Source organism: Neovison vison, chromosome 1 (assembly GCF_020171115.1).
Source record: "Neovison vison isolate M4711 chromosome 1, ASM_NN_V1, whole genome shotgun sequence".
NCBI classification, from domain to species: domain Eukaryota; kingdom Metazoa; phylum Chordata; class Mammalia; order Carnivora; family Mustelidae; genus Neogale; species Neogale vison.
Genome location: NC_058091.1, coordinates 213,776,170 through 213,794,921, shown reverse-complemented (window position 1 = coordinate 213,794,921; position 18,752 = coordinate 213,776,170). Strand labels below are relative to the sequence as shown.

General features: G+C 45.5%; 1 protein-coding gene across 4 annotated transcripts in view; it reads left to right on the top strand.

Annotated features, from left to right (window-relative positions):
• Positions 1 to 18,752, top strand: part of PDE8B (phosphodiesterase 8B) — a 239,164-nt gene that overhangs the window by 124,889 nt on the left and 95,523 nt on the right. For all 4 annotated transcript variants that reach the window (XM_044266652.1, XM_044266643.1, XM_044266668.1 and 1 more), the window contains exons 4-7: positions 908 to 967; positions 3,479 to 3,536; positions 9,617 to 9,705; positions 16,105 to 16,183. In XM_044266652.1, coding sequence (XP_044122587.1) covers positions 908 to 967; positions 3,479 to 3,536; positions 9,617 to 9,705; positions 16,105 to 16,183 — 286 coding nt within the window. The remainder of the gene's footprint in view (positions 1 to 907; positions 968 to 3,478; positions 3,537 to 9,616; positions 9,706 to 16,104; positions 16,184 to 18,752) is intronic.

The window sequence follows — 18,752 nt, the reverse complement described above, 5'->3', positions numbered from 1 at the left end:
TCTTCCCAGAGATCTCAAACAGAGTCCAGACTGAGGAAATGGGTTGCCACAAGCATGCTCGTTTGTACTAAGACTCAAGTATGTGGCCCTTTGTGAACAGTTCATGTAGTTCACAAGTCCGGGAAAGGGACAACCCAGAATCGGAGCCACAACATACAACAGTGGACCTCAAAGAGGAGGTTTGTAAGGAGACCCGTGGACCTTCAGATTCTAGATCCTTACTCGTTCTGATCCTGCTAAATTCCTAGGGAATGAGCGACCCACAGGTGGTCGTGGTATCGAGGGTGTCACCAGGGACTGTGGCCGCAGAGCTGCGTGGCCCAGCCCTAGTTCATGATCTGCTTGTTGAAGGCGTTTCAGCACAAACAGCAGTACGACCAAGACAAATGAGGCAGTTCCTTGTATCTCCTTCAGATTTCAACCTGAATTGGTTGGTCCAGCTGCCAGCAAGTATTTTAATTTTTATTATAAGGTCATCTTTCTAAGCTCTCTGCTGTTTTAAAAGGAGAAAAAAAGAGGCAATGCAGTTAGCTTCCTAAGTACAAACTGATAACTGGAGAACTGTGGGACTGCCAGTTTCTTTGAGGAGTGGAATTTCAGTCAGAAAACATGGAATTTAAGTGGAATTTGCCAGTTTTTGAAGTGGAAAATTGGCAGATCTGACCCATTGGACAACTGCCCAGGCGTTTAAAAAAAAACAAAACAATACAAAACACCACACTTTTTTTTTTTTTTTAAGGAAAAACAAAGATTGTCCTAATCTTCAAGGGCATCTTTCTTTGTTGTCTTCATGGGTTTTCAGACTTTCTCTTGAGAGGAAGATGGGGTTTTGTGCCATTTTTCCACGTGAAGTTTGGTGTAACAAAGCCCAGATCACCTGGTTTGACTTGGAACCTTCTCGTTGCAGGTCGATCCGGGCCACAAATCCTTCTGAGCACACGGTGATCCTTGCGGTGGTTTCACAAGCGTAAGCTCCCCTCCATCCCCAGCTGGCAGTGGTGCTGTTCATTCTGAAACGTGTGTCTGATGGAATCCAGCCTTTGAGCCCGCCGAGCAGTGGGCATGCCCTTGGCCCCACAACCACCAACTCCTCCCTTTGCAGGGCTGTTTTTTGTGTTGCAAGGTTCTGGATATATTTAGGTTTTTGTCAGTTGTACCGGACTTCTCTTAACCCAGACTGGAACACATGAGGGGGCCAAAAAAAAAAAAATGGGTGCTCGTTACGTGCTAGAAATGAAGAGAAGATCTGAGGGAGATGTCTGGGGAGAACTTGTTCCCGCTCACCTTTTTTCTTTGAAGAAAAGAAGTGGGAGGCTGCTTGTTTTTCACAAAGAAGAAAAAAAAGACAGCATGAGCACAAAGAAGCACTAAATACACTGGGAGGAAAGGATTGTATAGTTGGGGTCAGGATTGTTGTGTGTCTAGAAGCAGGACAGTAGGATGTGTGCCCATGCTGGAAGGCAGCAGAAGGGGGTTTGGGCTGTAGGTACTAGGTGGTGGAATGAGCAGCAGCTCTGCTGATCTGTCGCCTGAAATGGCCACCCCTTAAAATGAGAGACCTAAAAGGAGAAAAAAAGTTGTTGGTACAAGCTACAGTCGTTGGAATCCTTGCAGTATCAAATTGTATTTGTTTTAGTGGCCATCCTTTGCTTCGGAGAGAAGACGGCCTTTGATGAGGGCCTAGGACCCTCCTGGACTTGGCCCCATTTTGGGAGCTGGCAGAGATTCTGTGACAAGCCAGCAACAGAGGCAGGAGAGTTGAGGTCTCCCCCGGGCAAGCCTGGCCCCAGGGAGATTTGAAATAACTTCGTTTCAAAGCCATATTGGTACAGGAGGAAATCATGGCTTCAAGTTTTACTCCAACCAAACACTCTTCCTTACCTATTATTCCTTGAGTGTATTTTTTTTTTTAAGATTTTATTTATTTATTTGACAGGCAGAGAGCACAAGTAGGCAGAGAGGCAGACAGAGAGAGGAGGAAGCAGGCGCCGTGCTGAGCAGAGAGCCCGATGCGGGACTCGATCCCAGGACCCTGGGATCATGACTGAGCCGAAGGCAGAGGCTTTAGCCCACTGAGCCACCCAGGCGCCCCACCTTGAGTGTATTTTTAAGAGCTGTGTCGCTTCACTTGATTCCTACCATGGGCTCTCGCTGGGCCAAGGAAAGGAAAGAAATTGTTCCCATTGGTTCTGTATCTCATGATCCTGATGGGATATGAGGTCTCAGGGGGAATGAGTGAAGGTGTATTTAGCCTTCCTCACCTCCCATGAGGTGTTACTAGGGTGTCCAAGTCTTGCGCATGGATTCCAGGAGTACACCCGGCCATGTGTCATATTCCCCAAGCCTGGCTCATACCACAGACCCAAAAGAGAAACCCAATTTTTTTTTTTTTTAAACTATAGTCATGTAGCAGAAATGCTTACAAATCCTTGACAGATAAGGACTTGCTATGGCTTGTTATTTTCCACCCTTTTCCTCCTATTTTTAACATAAAATATTTTGCATAGATCACAGAAAAATAATAAAACGAATGCTGAGTTTGTGCAGCCCAGCTTATGAAATAGAGTGTTATTAACACCTTCGGACTCTCTTTGTGCCCCTCCTCATTTATCAGTCGAAGAAGGTAGAATCTGGAGCTCCTGGGAAGAAAAGCAAGGAGGACTACTTTTCCCTGGAGGGAAGGCATAAGCTGCGGGGAAAGCCACAAAGTCTTAGGATTGTCCTTTCTGTTCTCCACCTGCTCTTCCACTCAGTATCTTGTATTCCTTTTTCCTTCTCTGTTTTCCAAAATACATACTCCATGTTAACCTGCTGGCTCTTTTAGGGACACTCTTTCTCTTTCAAAATGATGGAAGCAGAAATGCAGCCTGTTTTCATGAGGAGCAGACCTTGTACCCAAATGAGGTTCTGAGACCCAGCTATAGGCTCAGTGCAGGAAACCTTCCCATGAAATGAGGAACCATCATCTGTTTTTTTTTTTCTCTTTTCTCCTTCCAGTGTGGCATTACTGACGACACTTCTTTTGCACTGGGCTATAGGGTGCTGTAGTCTGTAGTGTCAGCTGACTTCTTCACATCGGGAGTTGGACCCAGCCAGGGCTTGGGTTGGCAGTTGTGCTTCCAGAGGGTTTGGGGACAGCATAAAGGACAGTTGTCTGGGATGAGCACGGCACCTACCTTGTCCCATCCATTTGTTGCAACTTTCAGGGGCAGCCCAGCTTTGGGGATGCCACTCTTGTGTACCTGTGGTGATGCTTTCAGGCACACTGCTGGAGTTTTCTCGACTGTCCGTGTTCTTTCTGCATCTGGAAGGCAAACATGGGTCCAGGAAGGCAGGTACATCTCGTGGGCACACGCTGGTCAGGAAGCCACTGTTAGAGCGAATGCTATGGCTTGCCTCATTGCTCTCTCTCCATGTTTCAGTGTGAGGAACCCTGGTTTGTATCTACTGAGTGACTGCATTTTCTGCTTTGCTGCAGATCGGGTGACCGAGAAGAGGCCTCAGTCCTCCCTCTCCTGCATGCAGGCTTCAACAGGGTATGTATGGAGGAGGTGACTCAGCATCTCTCTGTGGTACGGATGCATCCCACTGCCCCTCATGACCTTCGTGTAACACTGCAGCCATAGAGCCACACAGAAGCTCTAAGACAGTTGAGCTCCAGGACTGTGAGGGGAAGGAAGTAACTGTTCTCTCACAGGATGGGCACAAGCAACCGCTAGTCGGACTTTTTCCTTCATAACTTCATGCGTCCTAGTTACAGGAATGTAATGACCTAAAAACACATCTTCCCACACCAGGTCAAAATTCTGAAGTCCCAAAGTCACCTCACTTAAATGAGTCCCATGAAGGAGATTTGTTATACGTCTGTAGATGTTAGATACAGTTAAGTCCACCCAGTTGGCACCCAGGAGTCTGTTGGTCAAGGTCTCACCAGAGCTTATACCCCAAGGACAGGCCCATGTTGGTGTTTGCCTCTGTGGACTCCTGATTTAAACCATAAACATCAGCAAAGGCAAGGTCTGTGAGTGACAACTATGGGAGTAACACTGGCGTTCAATAGGAAGCTTAAGATGGAGGACTCCAGGGGTGATGTCACCAAGACAGACACACGGTAGTTCCTGGTTTCACTCCTCACGAGCACAACCGTAGAAGCACCAGAGGCTGCTGAGAGCATCCTTGCACATGGAGGTGAGGCTCGCGCATGCCCAGCCCTGCCTCACAGAGACCTGGCAGACTGTGTTAGCAGGGTGAGGGAAGTCATTCTGCACTGACCACACGGCCTCCCCACCCCCTCCCTGTCTGGTCTAGGGGAAAGAGACCTTTGTCGTGAGGATGACTTCTCCCACCCCAGCACTCTGGGTTGCTCTGTGGGAGCCCCTGCTCTGATTTTGTCCCATAGGGATAGCAGGGGAGTGTGCATGGGTCAACCACTGGGAATCTGACCCCTGACTGAGAAGGGGGTGGGGCTTGGCAGACCAAGTTCGTACCTGTGGGGCCCAAGTAGTCACCCCATGCAGCTTTTTTGCTCATCTGCAGAAACCCATCACAGGCGTACCTGACCAGGGATCTCTGCAGGGTACAGATCTAGCTGATTGGGATCCTCAGCTGAGGAGTTTTGCTGGCTCTATTCCTGGTTTGCCCAGGCAAGGAATGGAATCCAGCCCCAGCTGCTGTGGAGTGTGTCTTCAGGCCCTATCTGACTGGCAAGGCTAACAACAGCTCCTGGAAGCAATACAGCCCAGTGGCTCTCGAGCTGAGAGCGGGGCATGCAGAGCTGATGGTCCCCAGAGTCAAGGCCATATCCAGCCTGAAGTGTTCCTGTGCTACATACTTGGCACAGGCAAAGGGATTAATTCATAGCCAAGGCTGAGGGTAGCTCCCAGCATCTCCCAACCTGCAGAGCCTGTTTGGAGAATGGAGAGTAGCCTGGAGTGACCCCTCCCCTTCTTGCCCAGGCAGGGAAGGGGAGACCTAGCCACACTGGCTCTGCAGAGTGTCTTCCAGCCCCTTCTGCCCCAGATGGCTAGGGATGACTCCTGTCAGCCCTGTGGTCCAGCAGCAGTTAGCAGAGAGGCAGGCCAGCAGAAATGAGAGTTTGCGTAACAAAGCCAGTGGCCCCATTCAGTCTGGGAACTTGGCAAGCAAGCCTGCTTGAGTTAAGACAAAGAGTTCTACTAGGTTTAGAGATGCCTTTCCCACTGTGCTGAGGCAGGGAAAGTCATTCATAGCCCCACTTATCACTGAAACCAGCCTTTAGCCTGTCCAACCAGGGAACTGAACCAGAGCCTGCAGGAAGGTGCATAGTCTACTCGGCAGCTCTACGTACCATGGTGCTTGGACAGGGAGTACAGTGTAGAACTGGGGTGACCAGTTCTGGCCACCTGACCAGGAAATACAGTGCACACTCTGGCCTAATTTGGGTCGCTAAAAAATGAGCTATGCATGCCTTGGTTCCCATCCTGTTGCCCTCTAGGGCTGGAAGGCTAGTTCCTAGCATCATCCACTAAAGAATATAGTCTCCAGAAGTAAGTCTGAATGGAAACTTGAGTCAACTGTAGAACCTGTCCTAGATCTTCACTTGGGTGGGGAATCAAGTTGGCAGTCCTTTACAGCTGTTCTTAGCCAGGAACACATGCCCCTCCCCACTCCTGAGAGTCTGAACACTGGCCTTGCCCTGAAAGAGACCATAATAGTATGTTCGACCTACCCAGGGTCATTAGCAGAAATTTCACTCAAAAACCCAAACTGAGCTGACTGATGAAGTGTTGTGTCTGCCAGAGAAAACCTATAAAGTCTACAAGATGAGCCCAGGTACTCAGATGCACAGATAACAACACGAAGAATTGAGGATCATGAAAAAATCGGGTCGATATGACAACATCGAAGGAAACTGATAAGGCTCCAATAACTGACTTGGAAGAAATGGAGATCTATAAATTGTCAAAGAAGTCAGAATAATTCTCTGAAGGAAGTTGACTAAAACTGTAAGAAAACAGACTACTTAGGAAAACAGTTGCATGAACAAAATGAGAAGTTTGACAAATAGCAGCCATCAGAAACAAACAAACAAAAAACCCCGAAAACCAAACCAAAAAAATCCTATAATTGAAAAGCATAAGAACAAAAGAATTCAGTAGAGAGTTTCAAAAGTAGACTAGACTACGCAGAAGAAAGAATCGATGACCTGGAGGATAGCACTTTGGAAATTACCCCATTATAGAGGAATAAAAAGACAAAAGGAATGAGGAAGAGTGAAGAAAGCCTGTGGTGATTATGGGACACAATGGGAAAAAAATACCTATTTTTCTCACTATAGGTATTCCAGAAGAAGATATTCTCACTATATCCTCACTATAGGTATTCCAGAAGAAGAAGAGGAAGGAAAGTATATTTAAAGCAATAGTGGCTGAAAACTTCTGAACCTAGGGAGAGAAATGGACATCTCGATCCATGAGGCCAGAGGACCCCCAAATACATTGAATGCAAATACAAAATGCTACTTTGCTATCCTGGATTTAAAAAAAAAAAAAGATCCTTGTCCTAGTCTACAGAGCAGCTGGAACCGCTTGTGTAATGTGGTAGTTTTGTGCTTTGGTATGCTTCAGTGTTGAAGTAGCAGTGCTAGATAAAATATTAAAGGTAGCATCATGGTTCACGTGTGTAAGAGAAACAAATGTTTTTTCTTAGCAGAGTTGCTTACTCTTCAGATTTAGTTTTGTCCATATCCTTTGTCCATCTCAATGGCTGGCATTTGGTTCTGAACGCTGTTGCTAGGTGCTGTGCCTTAATGAGAAGGCCTAAGACAGTGCTTCTGAGTTTTGGAATGGAGAATTGCAAAAGAAAAATTGCCAAGCTATGTGGCTGAGACTGACTCTCTTACTCATTTTCTGAGAAATAATGTAAAATTCACTGGTTTCCTAGGTTAAATTTTAGGTTAAATGTTGACGCCCATCCCATCATTGTTCTTCACCTGTGAGGCAGAATCTTGGTTGTATGAGGGTGCAGGGGTTTCCTCATTCTCCTGACACCCTCTAGGTTCTGTCAACGAGGAGGCATGTGGGTGCTGTTAATTGTCCTTCTGGAATTTGGCTTTTAGTTCATTGATCCTGCCTCTCTGACTGGTGTAGATATTGTGTCTTGGCTGGAGGGCTGAGATGACACATTTGCTACCAGGAGACACCCCTGGCCCTCTTTGGGTGCAAACACCACCAAACAAATTGAGGAGGAAAAGTCCACTGTTTCCTTCTTATTTCTATGGAACCTGTCAGTCACCTCTTGTAATGGCGGCTCTAGCAGGTTTCATTTACCTTTGTCAGGATATGGTGCTGCTTTTTTGCAGAACAGCCACTTGGGCAACACCCTTTGTGGGAGCATGAAAAATGGTACCTGTCAGGGACTGCCCGGTGATTTTTAGCACTGGGTCTGATCAAGGCCGTCGGCCAGCTAGGTCAGGGTGCCCCCAAAGAGCTTGAGCTCTTCTGTGAGAAGCGCACTGCACCTGCTGGGCCCTCCCCTCCGGAGTTACTGTGGCTCAGAATCCGCTAAAGCTGCTCTCCAAGTGGCTAGTCTCCTTTTTTGGGTAAAACCTTGTCTTTGGCAGCTTTCTCCCCCAAGCACCCTTCCAAATATGCCCGCTATTCTTGCCTTCTTTGAGGTTGTTTCTCATCTCTGGTTTGTTTTGATTGTATTAAATCATCTGCTGAATCTAAGCTCTGTGTTGCTAGCCGATTGGCCACTGCATCAGCCTGGGGGGGGGTGTCCCTGAATGGCGATCCAGAAACCAATTGTGCCATCTGATACTCCACAGCAGCTCACCTCGAAGCTTTAGTAGCTGTGTGCAAGCGGCCAACCACACGGGGCTCAGTCCACCGTAAGCCTTTCAAAAACCAGTTTCTTACATAGCAAAGGGTGATCGCAGTGGCATCACTGTGAACCTCGGTGTGCCCCTTTTTCCATGGGCATGACACATCCTCACCAGGTGCTCATGGAGTACTTACTAGGAGATAACAGTGGGCCAGGCCCAACAAGGCTATGTAGGTTGGGCACCGCTTCTCCCTGGGGAGGCTTCCTCTGGAGGAGAGAGTGGAGTGCTAAGACGGATCGCTGGTCACGCTCCATTTGAGGGGATTTGCTTAATCCTCATCTACACTTGAGAGATTTAATATTTTTGCCATTTTTGCAGAGGAGGAAACAGGCTCAAAATAACTAACGAGCTTGCCAGAGCTCCTGATTATGACAAAGTTAAGATGGAACAGGGTGTTATTGAACTCCAAACTCTATGGGGAGTTCAATAAAATCTAAGTTATTAATTAAAAATGGAAGTGAAAATATAGTATGATTTTATATACAGACTTTATATACTGATTATACTTCCTATAATTAATGTATTACACATATATGTACATATAGGTTTTGGAACCTAAGAAAAGAAAAATAAACCAAATGTGATGATAGCTCTAGATTTTGACCTTGTCGGTGATTTGGGGGCTTTTTTCTTGGGGTTTTTCTGAATTGATGCATCTGTCTCTCTCTCTCTTTTTTTTTTTTTTAAGATCTCATGTATTTATTTGAGACCCGGAATGAGTGTGGCAGGGGCAGGGCAAAGCAGACTCCCCACTGACCTGGGAGCCTGACTCAGGGTTTGGTCCCAGGGCCTTGAGATCCTGACATGAGCCGAGGGCAGCCACTTAACCGACTGAGCCACCTAGGCACCCCTGCATTTCTGTATCTTAAATGAACATGTTTAACTTCTGTAATTAAAAACAGACAACAAAAGTTAACTACTGAAGTTGGTGTCTTAAAAAAAGAAACCTGCCCAACTGTGTTGATTGCAACATTTTGAAACTTATTTTTATCACAGATCCTTTTTAGTGACTTAAAAAGCATCCACTAACAATGCTCAGAGCTTGGCTGCAGGCTCTTACATACTCTTCACCCATCCAGAAGTTCAGCCTGAACCTTAACCGTGTTTAGCTTTGCTCTGCAATAAAAAGAGAAAATATTTCTCTTCTCTGTGTGTTCGTGGCTTCCCCGCTTTGCATATCCCTTACCAACTTCCCCCTGGAATAGTGGGAGACCAGAGGTATTTATTCCCCAAGGGAGAAGCCACGCATGGCTCTGTGTGTGTGTGTGTGAGAGAGAGAGAGGGGGGGGGGAGAGAGAGAGAGACGGAGGGTGCTTTGGGCAGTCAGAAGATGAGGAAGTAAGCAAAGAAGGGTCTCTTCCCTTGCACAGGGTCCTTCATACTGTGGCACACACTGAACATGCTTTCAGGAGACTTCTCTTAGCACAACTGAAGCACAGGTGTTCCAGTAATTCACAAGGTTGGGGAGGTAGTCAGTGCCCTTGTGTGTTTATTTTCCTGCGCGTATTCATAACGAGGTTTTTTCCCCACCTTTGCATACAGTATAATCTGGTCTATTGTTTCTCATACATTTAAACAAGCATTTCAAACAGTTTGACTATTCTTTTTTTTTTTTTTTTTATTATCTCAACTCATTTCAACTTGTCAAGTTGTCTTATGTAACAGAGTTACCTGGGGTAGGGAAAACTAAGCTCCTCTGACTCTTTCAGAAGTAATTGTATGTCTTACATGTTATCTTTGTTTTCTTTTCAGAGATTTATGGAGAATAACAGCATAATTGCTTGCTATAATGAACTGATTCAAATAGAACATGGGGAAGTTCGTTCACAGTTCAAATTACGGTATGTAACAAAGTAAGAAGGGACACGAGGGCAATAGTGGTGTGCGGAAGCTTTTGCCACGAGGCTGCTGTTCATAGGTTCCTGGCGAAATCCCAGGGATTTTGAAACTGCGAAAAAGGTGTTGGTAGCTGGTAAATGGCAGATTCTACACGGGGAGCCCTTTGCTTAAATGAAATAAATGAGAAAGCATTTCTTGTTTGGGCAATATTTTCCACTATTTACAACAGTTTTAAAATTAGACTCGAGGAAAAGTACTATGTAATTTTCATATACTTAAATTGGGATTAAGAGTAGCCTTTGAGGATTCCTTTCTATTTACTACTTTAACATTTATAATGCCTGTGTGGGTTGTGAGGAATAGGGGCAAACCAATGGGTATAATTATTAGGCTATTCATAATAATTGTTATGTAACCACGATGGCCATTTCATGGGATCTGTTTGTGACTTCAGTATACAAGGAAATATGTTCAAGAAATCTTAAGTCTCTTTACAGGCATATAGTGCTTTAAAAACAGGCTTTTCATGATGCTCACTTCTGAGATGGGCTCATGTAGGCGTTTAGCTGCTGGTAGGATATTCTGCTTCTGGGACATACTGGGATATGAGGGCCCCAGCTCATGGCTGGTTTTGCACAAGCTCCGCATTCTACCACATTCTCAGACCCTGATCTCTTCAACCTACCCGCCTTGAGTAGAGAGAAGGGCAGAGAAAAGGCTCTTACCAATCTGTATCCCGGGGTGGGGGAAGGTGGCAGCGAGGGGCTCTGCTGTCCTATAGCCCCTCCAGGCTGGTGGGTGCCAGAAAGTCCTCGGCATGGCTTATCCCTCTGGCCAACCCAGAGGTCATGATAGTTTCAGGCTCAGTGAAAAATAAGATTACACCTCAATGTAATGATGAGACTTCCCTTGATTACTTAATTTGCATTCAAAGAAGACAAAACCATTTATAAACTTAATTTCTTTCTAATATCCTTGGAAGTAAAATGGATTGACAGAAACACACAAACGCAGGTTTTTTTGTGGTTTTACCCTGATTAGAGAAGTAACTTCTTGGTGGACAGATAACTTTAAGAAATAGTGTTGGGAGGGATGCCTGGGTTTTTCAGGCAGTTAGTCAAGTGTCTGCCTTCTGCTGGGATCATGATCTCAGGGTGCTGGGATCAAGCCCTGCTTTGGGCTACCTGCTTGGTGGGGAGTCTGCATCTCTTTTGCCATCTGCCCCCACTCCCTTGCTCGTGCTCTCTCTTTCTCATTCTCTCAAATAAAATCTTAAAAAACAAAAACAAAAACAAAAAACCAGTATGGAGATAAGCAATCACTTTTTTAAGCAATGTTCCTCACTATAGATGGTTAAAAAATCAAACTAGTGGAAATTTGGGTATTTTAACCACCTATAGTGAGGAATGTTGTTAAGGATTTTTAAATATAAAAGTTAAGCTTAAAGCCCTTGGTTTCTTTGCCTTGTTCTCAGCTTCAGGGGGCTTCATAAAATTGAGAAAACTCATTGCCTTTTCTTCAAACAATTTCTGATGCTTATTGTACATTGTTTTTATTTCTTGGGGGGTCTACTGTTTTTCACTGAGGATAGAAAGACTGCTTTTAGAGGTTTTCAAAATAGATAGAATAAGAGGGGTTTCATTTTGCTTTAATTCTTCAGCTGTGTATATCTACAACAGAAATGAACAGCTGTCCCCCTACCGCTCTGGTAGTTAATTCCCTCATTGGACTTTTTTTTTTTTTTAAGATTTTATTTATTTATTTGACAGAGATATCACAAGTAGGCAGAGAGGCAGGCAGAGAGAGAGAGGGAAGCAGGCTCCCTGTCGAGCAGGGAGCCTGATGCGGGGCTTGATCCCAGAACCCTGGGATCATGACCTGAGCTGAAGACAGAGGCTTTAACCCACTGAACCACCCAGGCGCCCCCCTCATTGAATTTTAAGTAACTGCGTTTTGAGTTCTCTTGAGCAACATTCCATGTGGTGGCTTGGATAGGAAGTCTGAAGGTACCTTGTTCACAGCAGGGCAAAGGCAGGGTCTGGTAATTTGAAACAAACCTCCTCAGCCAGCACAAGGGTTATAGGGCTTTATGTCACTGTGCTCATGAGATTTGCTTTGAGCCAGGGCACTGAACGCTTTGGAAGGTCTCCTCAGATTCAGAACTTGGCCAGGTCCTAAGTATATAGCACTAAGTAGATCCTATAACTTCTCAGGCCTCCCGGACTGGAGCTGGAGGGGTTGGCCCCTTATGGGGGTTGTAACGAAAAGGTTCAGGTTAGTACTAGAAATCAATGTGAAGTTGGTTGGTGGACTTGACCCCAGCGGGCCGTGGTGCCAGGAGGCTGGGTTTGCCCCATGTGCGGATCCCTTTCCACAGCAGCTTAAGTTTGGCTGGTCAAGGACCTCTCTCCCTAGTCACAAGCCGCCAGCATGACAACAGCCCCTGTGGTGGGGAAAGGAGAGCCAGAGTCCTTCACAGAAGGCCAGAGAAGGACCAAATGGTCAGTTTCTTCCCTTACGCTTCACATGGTTCTGCCTCAAGCATATCTGACTTCCTTCCCTCTTTTGGAGAAGGGTATGTGTGCCTGTTTCACTTTTTCTGCATACCCTATATCTGGGCCCTGCAGACAGGGTGTGATGACCCATTCTGTGACCTCCCCAGCTCCTTCGAGGACCTCGAAAGAACCCACCTGCCTCTCAGAGTCAGGGAGGCCGCTCTGTCACTTGCTGCCATTGGGGAAAATGAGGCTCTTTATTACACAATGCCAGAATAATTATAGTCTAATTATATAATAGTTTTCTTTGCAATTCCGCCCCCAGCTGCAGCTAAATACGTGACATTACTAGCATTCTGCAAGGGCAGGCTGTACTGCACGGAAGATGTCAAATGTTGAAGGTAGAAACTTTTGTCCGGGTCTTGGTTTGTGGTAATGAAGTTTCACCAAGACAAAAGAAGGATCATGTGATCAAACAGATACTTAATTTTGAAATTCTGTGATAAAGAATAACTTCTGAAGAGAAGAAATAAATCCTGTGTCTGCATGCTTGCGGAATTACTGTATTAAACAGGGCAAGTCATGGGGACTGGGGAAAGATGGGGTAAATGATGACCACTTACTTCTATCAATGTTTCTATGTCTTTATGATGAAAAGAGCTGTTATCTAAAATGCAGATAAGATTTAGCTCCTGAGCGGGAATTTAAACTGATCGGTTGATACTAACACGGTACGAGCTATTATATTTTATTGGTCTGATATTTGTTAGCCAGGACTTGGACTCAAATCGTCAGGTTTAGTTTACTCCCGATCTTAAGACCGTAGCAGTCCTCCATTTCAGCAAGAACCTAAGTGTCTGAGGGACAGAACTTTATAGTCCACGGAATGCTACACTTCTCAGTATCCATAGATGTTTCTAGAGTGCCATATCCTGGCATAGACCCTGGTGACCGGCCCTGTGCTCCAGGAATAGAGTCCAGTTGTGAAGCCTTCAAGTCACTGGTCCCTGTGGCTTCGCTGCCAGGGTTGCTGCTGACCAGGAACAAGTCTGTGAGCCCCTGGCCATTGCTGCTTCCCTCTTCCTGCCCCTCCTGGACCCTGCTGGCCTGTGGATTGCAGTTCATGTTTAAGTTTCCCTGAAGCTAGCACCGCAGGCCTACCTTGTTGCAGGCAGCCTTGGCTGGTATATGTGTGTGTTGAGCAGATGCTAGAGTATCCATGGCAGGGGGATGAGGGTGGTACAGAAGATAACACAACCCGACCATCCCAGCCCCAGTGGACAGGGGAAAACACTGAGAGCCAGGGAGGCTCTGGACATGATCACTGCTACCCAGGATGTCAGTGGCAGTGTTGGGGGGGACTGGGGGGTGGTCCGGGCACCCTGCTATTTGGTCTGAGAACCCCCGCACCCCATCATACCATGATGTTCTTTGCCCTCCATGGGTTTCCACATCAAGTTTACCCTCCCCTTGAGCTGTTTCCAGTTTTCCAACTTCTTAACCTGAAAGATAGAAAACTCAATCTGAGGCACAGTTACATGGTTCCCGAGAACAGAAAATAAGTACCGCTAAGGATCTTCTGCATGAAGACTATCAATAATTAATAAAGCAATTAAATTCCCAAACTCTAGGAATATGATTTAAATAGATTATCTCACTTTGCTGCAGGTTTATTTAAATAGAACCATCAACCAAATTGGTTTTAAAGCCTGGGTCTGAACAGTGCCATCCAGCCTGTCCCTGGGAGAAAACAGCCTACTGGCTCCACTCACGTTCTCCCTCGACCATTGGTACGAATTTGCCTTGTTCCACTGGGTGTTACACCAAACAGCAGCAGGCTGAGGTATCCGTTTAAGGGTTTAGTTGAGACAGACAGGCACTTTCAGAAAATGGGCAGGAGAGGAATTTGTCACTTGATAAAGTAAGTTACAGCTCAGTTATCCAGCTCTCAAATGGAAGGGTTAGTCCACACATGGTGTGCTCTTCCACATGGGACTCCTGGAGGATGAACCCAGCTCCTCGTGCTGCCGGGCTGGGTTCTGGACCCACATGCCTGGAAAATACTACTGACGACACTCTTGCTTGCCTCTTCGTGAAAGGCAGTGTAGTCGGGGCTTTGGTAATAATTTGAAAATCTTTTATTCTTTTTTTCCTCTGTTTAAAAGATCTCATTTACAAATGCAACAAGGGCATTTAGACAGTCCACGGTCCAAATTAGACTGGTGCCATTGAAATAAAGAAACGTACTGCATCCGTCAAGAATCTCTGAGGAGTTGGGCGTATCTTCTCTGCTCACCCCATCGTGGTTACTTACTTAGCTGCTCACACCGGTCCCTTCATCTCTGCAGCTATGGGAACCATACTCTTCAATGGAATAAAATCTTTTACTCACCATCCAGATTACCTTGCTAATATTGAATATGGTTTTCTGTTAGATATTTCAGGGATACTCATGAGAGAGGATAGGTTATGATTCATTTTTCTTCTCAGCACTAGCCTTTGAAAGGGTTAGAGAGTTAAGGACATACTGTCATGGGAGCTTATAAATAATACTAAAGATTATATGCTGAATTCTTTTTTTTTTTAAGATTTTATTTATTAAGTTGAGAGAGGGATGGGGAGAGGCAGAGTGAGAGGGACAAGCAGACTCCCCACTGAGCAGGGAGCCTGATGTGGGGCTCAATCCCAGGACCTGGAGACCATAACATGAGCCAAAGGCAGACACTTTACTATCTGAGCCACAAAGGCACCCCATGCTGAATTCTTATATTATTCGAAGCACTTTGAGAAATGCCTCACATAAACTGTTTTGATTTTTTACTGCAACCTATAAAATGGGTGTTATTCTCATTTTATAGATGAGGAAGCTATGGGCCAGCAAGGATACAAAAGTCCCATCACTGGCAAAATACAGAATCAGACTTGACTCTGTTTTTTCTGCCCTCTCCCTTGTCAATAGTTTAAAACGATGGCTAAGGTAGCTGCCTCTATGAGTGGAAAAAATTACTAACCTCTTAAGAGTCTGTTTTATAAGGAGCAAAATCAATGAAATAAATCTGCCTTTTTTTTTTTTTTTTTTGTAATGAGTAAGAAAGCCCTCCCTGGGATTCTTTAAATAGACAGTACAAATAGCAAAGCTGTAGTAACTAGCTACACTACATACTTTCTGTGTTAGGTAGTAAATAACTTGCTGAATTTGGAGTTGCACTAGGTTAGAAGGTACTTAAAATTCTAACCAAGAAACTGAGAAGCTGAAATGATTTCGAATATTCTCCTTGGACAAGAAAGGTCACCAAGGCAAGTGCCTACCTGGAAGCCTATACGAGTAGAGTAACCAGGCCAGGGGAATTCTGCCAGATCTGCCTTGCATCATGCCAGGGGCTGTGGCTGAAGGCAAAGTACCATATAAAGGCTTGTTTATTAGAGACGATGAAAGTAAGGAGGGAAAAAATGTCTCTGCGTCTGTTGCAGAAGGACAGGCAGAATACCTGAGATTCAATTTGGGCTTATTTGAGTTCTCCTCATTGCTGGAGTCTTGACTTTTCCCTGGCCACAATAGCAATGACCCAGAAGAGCGCTGACATAGACTCAGGAGACTTAGAAGAGGGTCTCCTGCAGCTGAGTTCTCTCGTGACAGTGTTAAGGTTTCATTTGGCACATAGGTGGTTCATTCCATAACCCATGAAGAGTTGGCTGGATTATAGTCCTTGGTGTCCTAGTCACAGAAATGGATGCTATTGTTTATTCAAATTAACTAGTTGAGTTTGAAAGGCTAGGGCATTTATTTTCCTTCCAAAAGGGAAGGAAATTTTAATGATTTGTGGACAACTGTTTTACTTTGACAAATTAACACATAAATGCAAATGGTTTTATGGCTGCACTAACATCAGTCTTCTGCAATTTCAGGGCCTGTAATTCAGTGTTTACAGCCTTAGACCACTGTCATGAAGCCATAGAAATTACAAGTGATGACCATGTGATTCAGGTACGGAGACACTTTTTACCTGGAGATGTGAAAACAGAACCTCTCAAGTTTGAGCCATCCTTTTTCCAGGGACTTGCCATAAGTCTTACATTTTTATATATTATCTTTGGCGAAAAGAACATCAAAGTATATGAAGAAAACTGATGGGCTTAGTTTAAGAACTAGATATCCATCAAGAATAAACAAGTTCGATTAGAACCTTTCTTTGACCAAGACAGGTGAAATTCTTTGACCATTTGTAAAGACCGCATTTACATGACACAGAAGTAAGAATTTCAGAATAAATGATGAATGCCTGTGGGGATGAAATATTTCAACAGTCCTCATTTATTTATCTACAGTTGGTTTCATAATTATAGAGCTATCTTGTATGGTCAAGTTACCTTCTGAAGGAAATACGTATAGTACACAAACCTTTTTTGAAGTAAAGTCCTCTTGTTCTATTTGTTGGGAGGTAAGACCTTTACACTTCAACAGTATTCTGAAATGTAGACTTGATGATCGGTAGTACCAGCCTGCCTGCAGTTGGCTCGCACAATGGCACCGAGTTTACACTTGGTACACTTGGGGTCATCAGTAGAAACCAGACACGGTGCCCCACGACAGAGCCCCCACTGCACACAGACAAACCCTGCTCTCAGGCCCAACCATAGGCAGGCTACCCTGCCTAGGCCCCCTCATAAACAAGTCCATACCATTACCTCCTTTTCCTTCACTAACTCTGTGAAAGAGTGCTCCATAATACAGATAGGGAAACTGAGGCCAGGAAGGTCAAGGAATTTACTCAAGAGAAGCCCCAGTAGTAAATACTGGAACCAAAATATGCAGCCATGTCTTTCTGACTGCAGAGCCTTCCTTCCTGGCTCCTGGTCTGTCCATAGACGTTTTCTGGCTATTTGGTGAAGTGAGTCTGGAAGCTTCCTCGTGTTGCTTCCTGTCACTGCCTGCCTGCACACACACAGGTCTGCACCCTGCACCACAGAGGAAACCAGACATGTTTGCTACTGACCGAGTACACATTTCCCATTCCCCTCGCTTACATCCAGACTAGAACGCTCAATTCCAGTCCGTTCTTCTATAGTGAGCATTCTAAGTGGTTCTGAACCTTTGGTCTCTGGGGTGGGGGGTGCTGTGGTGCTGTGCTGCCGTCATCCCCTTCCCCCACTTCACCATGAACAGGAAGGAAGGGACTACCCCTTTAAAAGCTACTGGTGATCTGCTTATAAAACTCAAAAGCAAGGAGAAAGAAGTTGAATAGAGGATGTTATGTTTAAGGGGGAAGTAAAATGACAGCTGTGTTACAGATTTCAAGAGGAGTCCTCATGGTCAGGATATCTCACATATGTTCTTGCTTCATACCGGGGCCCTTCTTGAGGCATGGCCGCCAAAGAGTGTGTACCTCTGTGTGACTATGTTTCAGACACTAGGGGGTAGTACCTTCAGGAACAATATTTACCTACTCATCCCTTCATCTCAGCTATTCATGACATTTACACGAAGCTTGCCATATGCCAGGCACAGTACTCAGCACTTTAGACATTCTTATTTAGTTCTTAAAGCCATTTTATGAACCAGGCACTACTGTTGCAGCCATTTTACGGAGGAGGAAACTGAAAGCCAGAGAAGACAAGTAACTTGCCCACAGTCGTGGAGCGGGTAAATGGCAGAGCTGGGATTTGAACTTGAGCCTGTTGGCTCCAGAGTCCATGTCCTAGAGTACTGGCTGCGTTCCAAGGTTACAGTAACCCTAGCACGAGCAAAAGGCCATGACTTCTATCCATATCTTCAACTTAAGAGTGAAGGTAGAATAAACACTCAGGAAAATGTATGAGAATTTAGCCAACAAGGAAAACGGTACTTACGTCACGTATTTACCAAACAGTACTGAGTCTCCAGGGATAAATCCAAAGTAGCCTTGCCCTTGAAGAATTTTGTGTCTAATCGGGGAAAGAGATAATAAACAAAAATTGGGACTGAGCGTGAGAAGTCACTGGCAGCCTACAAAGGAGACACAGGGAGCCTGTAGGAGTGGTACCAGCTTGGACTAGGCAGGGGGTCAAGGATGGCTTGCTAGAGGAAGGAGGGACAGAGCAGACTTGGCAGGGCTTGGAGGTGGGCAAGGGTATTGTAAGTAGAGAGAGCATGTGGGCTGAGGCCCGGAGGTGAGAGGCCATGCGGCCCAGCCCCAGAAAGGTGGTGCCCACCACAGGTAGGTGATGGGAAGTCAATGAAGACCACGTCACCACCCCTCCTCTTCTGTCACTCCTACAAGGCCACCTGCTAAGGCTCCAGAGCAACCTCGAACCCCTCCAGATCCTGGATTTCATGGTGTCAGTAGAAGCTTTGTTCTCAAGGGACTAGCTCCCCAAGAAACCCCACATCACCTGGGTTCTTACTGTGGTCCTTGTAATGGAGGGCAGGAGTGACTGATAATGGTTTGCAAGAATGTGTCTGAACCAGCAGATGGATGTGCTTGTTGCCCAAAGAAATCCATGACTTAGAAGCCATATGGTCCCATTTTTCCCCATGTTCTTTGTCTCATTCCCCTCATTCAGCTTCTCATCCAGGA